Source organism: Cucurbita maxima, unplaced genomic scaffold, assembly GCF_002738345.1.
Source record: "Cucurbita maxima cultivar Rimu unplaced genomic scaffold, Cmax_1.0 Cma_Scf00022, whole genome shotgun sequence".
Lineage (NCBI taxonomy): Eukaryota > Viridiplantae > Streptophyta > Magnoliopsida > Cucurbitales > Cucurbitaceae > Cucurbita > Cucurbita maxima.
Window position 1 is genome coordinate 3,858,565 of NW_019272038.1, and position 6,146 is coordinate 3,864,710.

Sequence of the window (6,146 nt, forward strand, 5' to 3'; positions counted from 1 at the left end):
GGCTTCCCCTCAAGGTTTTTAAAACGTGTATGCTAAGTAGAGGTTTACCAACCCTTGTAAAGAATGTTTCATTCTCCTCTCCATATAATAAAAAAAAATGTTTCGTTATTAGTTGAGTTTTTCCTTCCGGACTTCCCCTCAAAATTTTTAAAACGTGTATGGTAAGTAGAGGTTTACATACCCTTATAAAGATTGTTTCGTTTTCCTCTCCAACTGATAAAAAAATGGTTCGTTATCAATTGAGCATTTCCTTTTGGGCTTCCCCTCAAGGTTCTTATAACACGTCTGATAAGTAGATGTTTACACACCCTTATAAATAATGTTTCCTTCTCCTGTCCAATTGACGTGGGATTTCACAATTTACCTTCCTTTGAGTCCCAGCGTTCTTGATGACATTCATTCCCCTCTCGAATCAATGTGGGATCTCACATATAAGAACGAGAGTAACCACTTCTTCAATGGTATGATATTATCAACTTTTAAATAAAGTCATAAAGAGATAAGAACAAGAATAGCAATCTCTATAATGGAATTATTACATACACTTTGAGATAAGGCCGAGATAATATCATAAAAAGAATAGAATGAGATACTGTCTCTTACTTATAAACTCATAAAGATTAATATAAGATTAATCTTAATTATCAAGAATTGTTGAAGGGTGTATTTTGCAATATACAATGATTTAATTATATAATTTTATACTTTAAAAATTAACATTAATTTATTAAGAGATCCATACCGATAGAGAATGATTGAATTATGGATATGCATCACTTCATTCGCATACCTCTTCTATGCCCAAATATCACGTCCACTAACTTCAAGTCTCAACGATTCTCTAGATCGATGATTTAACACCTAACCATGCTTATTTTGCAATATACAAGGATTTATTTGTATTGATAAGTGACTTTTGTAGTCGATTCAACAAATTTAAAATTTCAAGGATTTTACCCAGTAGACAGCTGAAAACATAATTTCACTAGATATAATTCATTTGTTCCTATATGAAGGTAACATAATAATAACGCATATAAGCTATACCTTCATACTCTATTACAATTTCTCTACAAAAAAAAAAAAAAAAAAATTATAAAAAGTAATTAGAATTTTAACATCATCTAATATATGGGTGTACATGTCCTGGTTGGATTGGGTTGGGTTGAGAGATTTTTTTTTACCCAACCCAAATTCGGGTTGGTTGGATTGGTCCAAAACTTTTCACAACCCAACCCAACCCTCTATTTTCGGGTTGGGTTCGTGTTGGGTTGTCAATTTTTTTTAAGTTTTATTAATCCATGCTGTATAATTATTTGGATATAATCTCAAATAATGATTTGTATAATTATTTACAAAAACAGAAACAAAAAAACAAATCCTAGCAAAAATTCTGACATATTAACCTAATTCAACATTATCATATACCCATATTTTTTAGAATTGGTTAAAATAAGGATAGATGATAGAAATTATAAATAAACAATAAAAAAATTTAGTTTATAGGTAGTGTATATAATAAAAATAAAAAATATATAAAAATATTTTAATTGAAATAAATTATTAGAAAAATAAATATATATAAAAATTAGAATATAAAATGTTGTAAACAAAAATAAATATATATATAAATTAGAATATAATAATGTTGCACAAATAGATAATAAATACATTAAAATAATAAAAAGAAATAAAAGAAATTAATAATATATATATATAAATTAGAATATAATAATGTTGTAAACAAAAATAAATATATAATAAATTAGAATATAATAATGTTGCAAACAAAAATAAATATATATATAAATTGAGATATAATAATATTACACCAAATAGATAATAAATACATTAAAATAATAAAAAGAAATTAATAAAAAAAAGTAATAGACTAGAGTCGAACCAAATAGATAATAAATACATTAAAATAATAAAAACAAATAAAAGAAATTAATAAAAATATATATATGTAATAGACTAGAGTCGGTCTTGCTAAACTGGCCAAAGTACCACTTTGACAAATCCATTAATAAAAGAATATTTTTAATATAGTTTATATATTTTTATTTGGATCGGGTCGCTCAGGTCAACTCGAGAATTTTGTCCTACAAATCTAAAACCGAACTGATTCAATTCGGGTTCTGCAAAATGCTAATCTCATCCAACCCAACTCTATATGGATTGAATTGGTCCAGGTTGTCCGGTTGAATGTACCCTAATCTAATATTTAAATATGACTTAAATTTAGATACAACTTAAATAATAAGAGTTTATATATATTATATATTATTCTAGATTTATTATTATTTAATTAAAGAATAAAACATAAAATATTATTTAATTGAATAATTTGACTTAATGAAAACTATCTAAAATTAACTAATTTAATTAAATTATTAGAAGTAATTGACGGAACTAAAAAGACAATTAATTGTCGAACAATCTCTTTTACAAATTTTTTATCGTTTTCCTACCTCCTTTTAATTATTAATTATAATTATTCTAATAAGCTTACAGAAATCGGCAGCCTTGTGACGCACAGCCCTTGCGCGTGCTGCTCGTTCATGTTCTTAATTTAATCAGCTTCATTTCTACAGCAGCAGACGCCTTCATCATCTGTGGAAGAACAGAGTTCTTTTCTGTTTGAATTTAGATTTTGAATTCAATGGCTGCTTCTAACACATTATATTTACAATCACAATACTGTAAATTAAAACCCAAAAACAGTAATCCAATACTAACTAGAATCTTTGTGTTCTTGTTTGTGTTCTGCTCCAGCCTCACCCCTGTTTCCAGATCAATCACTCTCTGTTCTTTATATCAAACCTTCCTTCTCAAACTCAATTCCCACTGTTACAGATTCAATGAAAATATAACATCAAACCACAGCCATTTAGTTTTTGCTCTAATCTAAATCAAGGAGTTTCAAAGAGTTTCAAAGGGTTGAATGATTCTTACGTTTTGAAGATTTCGAAACCAGAACAACTTTCAAAGTTGTGTTGTTGGGAGGAAGCTGCAATCGAAGAGGATAAAGCTTCCCATTCAGTGGACTACGAGTACAAACAATTACGTCTTCAATTCCAGTCACTTCCTCCAATTTATGGCTCAATTCCTCCACTCCTTTTCCATTGAAATTCAAAGAATGCCTCTCTGAATCTTCATCCTCCCCCTCATCATCAGCAATCTGGTAAAATATCCTCCTCCCTTCCGATTTAGGTGGTGAGTTCAACGCTCCAGAGTTATTCGACTGAAAAATTTGGGGAAAATTGGAATTAGTGTTAATCGAAATGAATTTGGGGGAATAGATTAGTAAAACACCTCAGATCTTGAAGGATTTGCAGATTCAAATGAAACAGAAGATGATGTCGAACTCAATTCAAGAGAAGAATCCGGGTCGGGTTCGGGTTCGGGATGAGCTAGGGTTTTGTGAACAGAAGATTGAATCTCGATTTCGACAACATCAACATCCCATAGAATCCATTCCTGAGTAGCGGTACGATGCGGCACATCGTGAGTGACGGAGTTCCGCCACGGCGGAACACCGCCGTTGCCTCTCAAGAAATTACCGTACCGCGTTTTAAGTCTCACAAGCGAGCGTTCCTTGATCGGCTCCCACTCAAGCGAGGAGTTCAACCGCTCCGGACGAGTCTGAAGAACCTTCAAGCCGGTCATTCCGAGCAAGAACGGCTGATTCGAGGCCATTAAGTACTTGCCGTAGCAGCTCTTGAGGCGGATTATAGAATCGGAGTACTTAACAAACTCAACACTCCATCTCGCATTCTCCGACGATCCGTTCCGACTCTGAGTAACAGACTCCTCGTCTTCGTCGGCGAACAAATACTTCTTGTTATGGCTCCGGAGGCGGACGACCTTGGCGTTGCGGAAGAAATCCATGTTGGAATTGAACTTAGTGGAGGAGATGCGATTCTGTAGAAGAATTTGAAACTGAGAGGTTTGATAAGAGATATTCTAAGACGGATTCACGATTTTATGGGTCTGAAAAAGCAACAATGGCGTTTTTTTGCTTTACAGTGGAAGGAAGCTGAAGAAGATTCTCTTTGTGTGGGTTGGCACGAAGGTGGAAACAGCGGAGATATCATTCGACTAGCTGACGTATGTTTTTTACACACACATAGATATGTATGAATGAAAATAGCCTTACAATCTAATAGTGTCATATTTTAATAATGAAAAAAAAACCTAATTTTGAGTCGGATTTTGTTAGATTATGAACTCTATTTAAGTTCTTTAGATCCCCAAAACAATCAACTCAAAATTTCGATTCTATCCAAAAGAAATTTCAATCCAACATGAGTACGCCTCTGAGTATTAGTAGAGATGTTCAATCCCGTGAGAGAATGCCTTGAATGGGAAAGGAATTTCCCGTTTAGACGAGTAATGAAGAAGAAGTGAGAAACATTTTTTTTCTTATTAAATAAACGAGAATGGAATAGAATTATATCATGATACCCATCCTAGACTTGATATCAATATATTTTCAACACATAAAAAATTCATTTTTATATGAAAGACTACGTCTTTTTAATTATTAAAGATGATGTTATATTATAAAAATTTTAAAAAATTATGCGGATAAAATGGGAATTTTAAAATATTATTTATTTTAAAAAAATATTTTTTCACAAAAAAAAATAAATGAAAAAATAGGAATAAAATAGGTGAAAGACTTCTCCCATAAGATATCTCTAGGTATTGGATTTTGTTTGAAAATGTTTTTAGAGGAACATTAAATGGTATTTTCTTTTTTCATTTTCAAAGACAATTATTTTTTGTTTTTATTATATTTGTTGACGTGGAAATAAATATGAATTTAGATTTCCGAGGTGTAAACTGTCAACGTATCCAGCTGGCTCCGTCAAACACAAGGACCTAGTTTTTGTTACATGTCACTCTCAAATATCAATTATTTATTTATTTATTTATTTATCATTTTAGCATATGGTATCTCAATTATTGAATGAATTACCCTAAATTTATTTAATCAGATAATAGAAGACTTACCTCGGCCACATCAGCAAACGCCGTCCCGGGCTCCAAATTCACGGCCTCAATGTCCCACAAAATCCACTTTCCGGTGGTGGAGCTGTGCGGCTCGTCGTGAGTCACTGAGTTTCTCCACGGCGGCGTTCCTCCATTCGCCCGCAAAAACGTCCCACACCAACTCCGCAGCTTCACCTGGAACCCTTCCCGCACCGGCTCCCACTGCACCATCCAGTCCGAGGATTTATCCGGCGGATCCTGGATTACCCTGTTCCCGGTCATTCCCAGTAGGATTGGTAGGTCCGACGCGCTCAGGTAACGCCCGTGGCAGTTTCTCAAGCGGATGGCTTTAGGATTCTGCTCCACTGGTTCGACCACCCATATGGTTTTACGGGATGCACGGGTGCGGCTCTGGCGGATGGTTTGTTTGTCGTCATCGGAGGCTAGGTACTTGTCGTTGTGGGCTCGGAGTTTGATGGCCTTTGTTTTGGTGAAGAGCTCCATGGTGTATAACAATGGCTTCTGAAAATGTCAGGCTTCTGAAAACGTTTGCTGAAACCACCACACCTAAATGATTTATAGCGTCGGAATACGAGGAAGATTCGTGGGAAGAACCCAATTGGAGACTTTTTTTTGTTTTGGTTGACTGACATAATTGGCGAAACTTCTTGGCTCTTCTCACCGGTTGATTGCGTCTATGAAAGAATAAGGCAAAATTTCCATTTTTAACATGAATAAGTAACGTGTATCCATTTCTAACAAACTTTTTTTCTGTTTCATTTAATTCAAACCTAATCTTTGCCGTAGACAAGGATGCATGGTAAATGAACTCGGTCAAGAGATCAATTATGACTTAGACTAATGTGACTATAGTGAACAAAAGTGTAACGACCCAGATCCACGCTACTTAATATTGTCATCTTTTGACTTTCACTTTTGGGCTTACTCTCAAAGCTTTCAAATAGAAATAGAGGTGTACATTCAACCCGACAACCCAAACTATAAGGGTTGGATTAGCATTTTAGGTAAATTGGGTTCATTTTTCTGAACTCGAACGGAATGAATCGGTTTGATTTCGAGTTCGTGAGCAACTTCAGATTAACCCGAACCAAATAAAAATATATAAAATATATTAAAAATCTTTC

At 33.7% G+C, this 6,146-nt stretch overlaps 1 protein-coding gene across 1 annotated transcript; it reads right to left on the reverse strand.

The window, feature by feature from the left end:
• Nucleotides 1–2,615: 2,615 nt before the first annotated feature.
• LOC111496090 lies at nucleotides 2,616–5,527 on the reverse strand. The gene is made up of 4 exons (XM_023146373.1): nucleotides 5,023–5,527; nucleotides 3,319–3,927; nucleotides 2,959–3,247; nucleotides 2,616–2,850 (listed from the first exon to the last, which is right to left on the reverse strand). The coding sequence occupies exons 1-4, from the start codon at nucleotides 5,503–5,505 to the stop codon at nucleotides 2,816–2,818; spliced, it is 1,416 nt and encodes a 471-aa protein (XP_023002141.1). The 5' UTR covers nucleotides 5,506–5,527; the 3' UTR covers nucleotides 2,616–2,815.
• Nucleotides 5,528–6,146: the final 619 nt, after the last annotated feature.

What these genes read in the sequence shown, in the direction of transcription:
- LOC111496090 (XM_023146373.1), bottom strand. Translation starts at nt 5,505, where the DNA reads ATGGAGCTCTTCACCAAAACAAAGGCCATCAAACTCCGAGCCCACAAC. An exon ending in CGTTTGCTGATGTGGCCGAG is followed by an intron (nt 3,928 to 5,022) that starts GTAAGTCTTCTA and finishes ATTCTTCTACAG; the next exon opens with AATCGCATCTCCTCCACTAA. An exon ending in CAAATCCTTCAAGATCTGAG is followed by an intron (nt 3,248 to 3,318) that starts GTGTTTTACTAA and finishes CAAATTTTTCAG; the next exon opens with TCGAATAACTCTGGAGCGTT.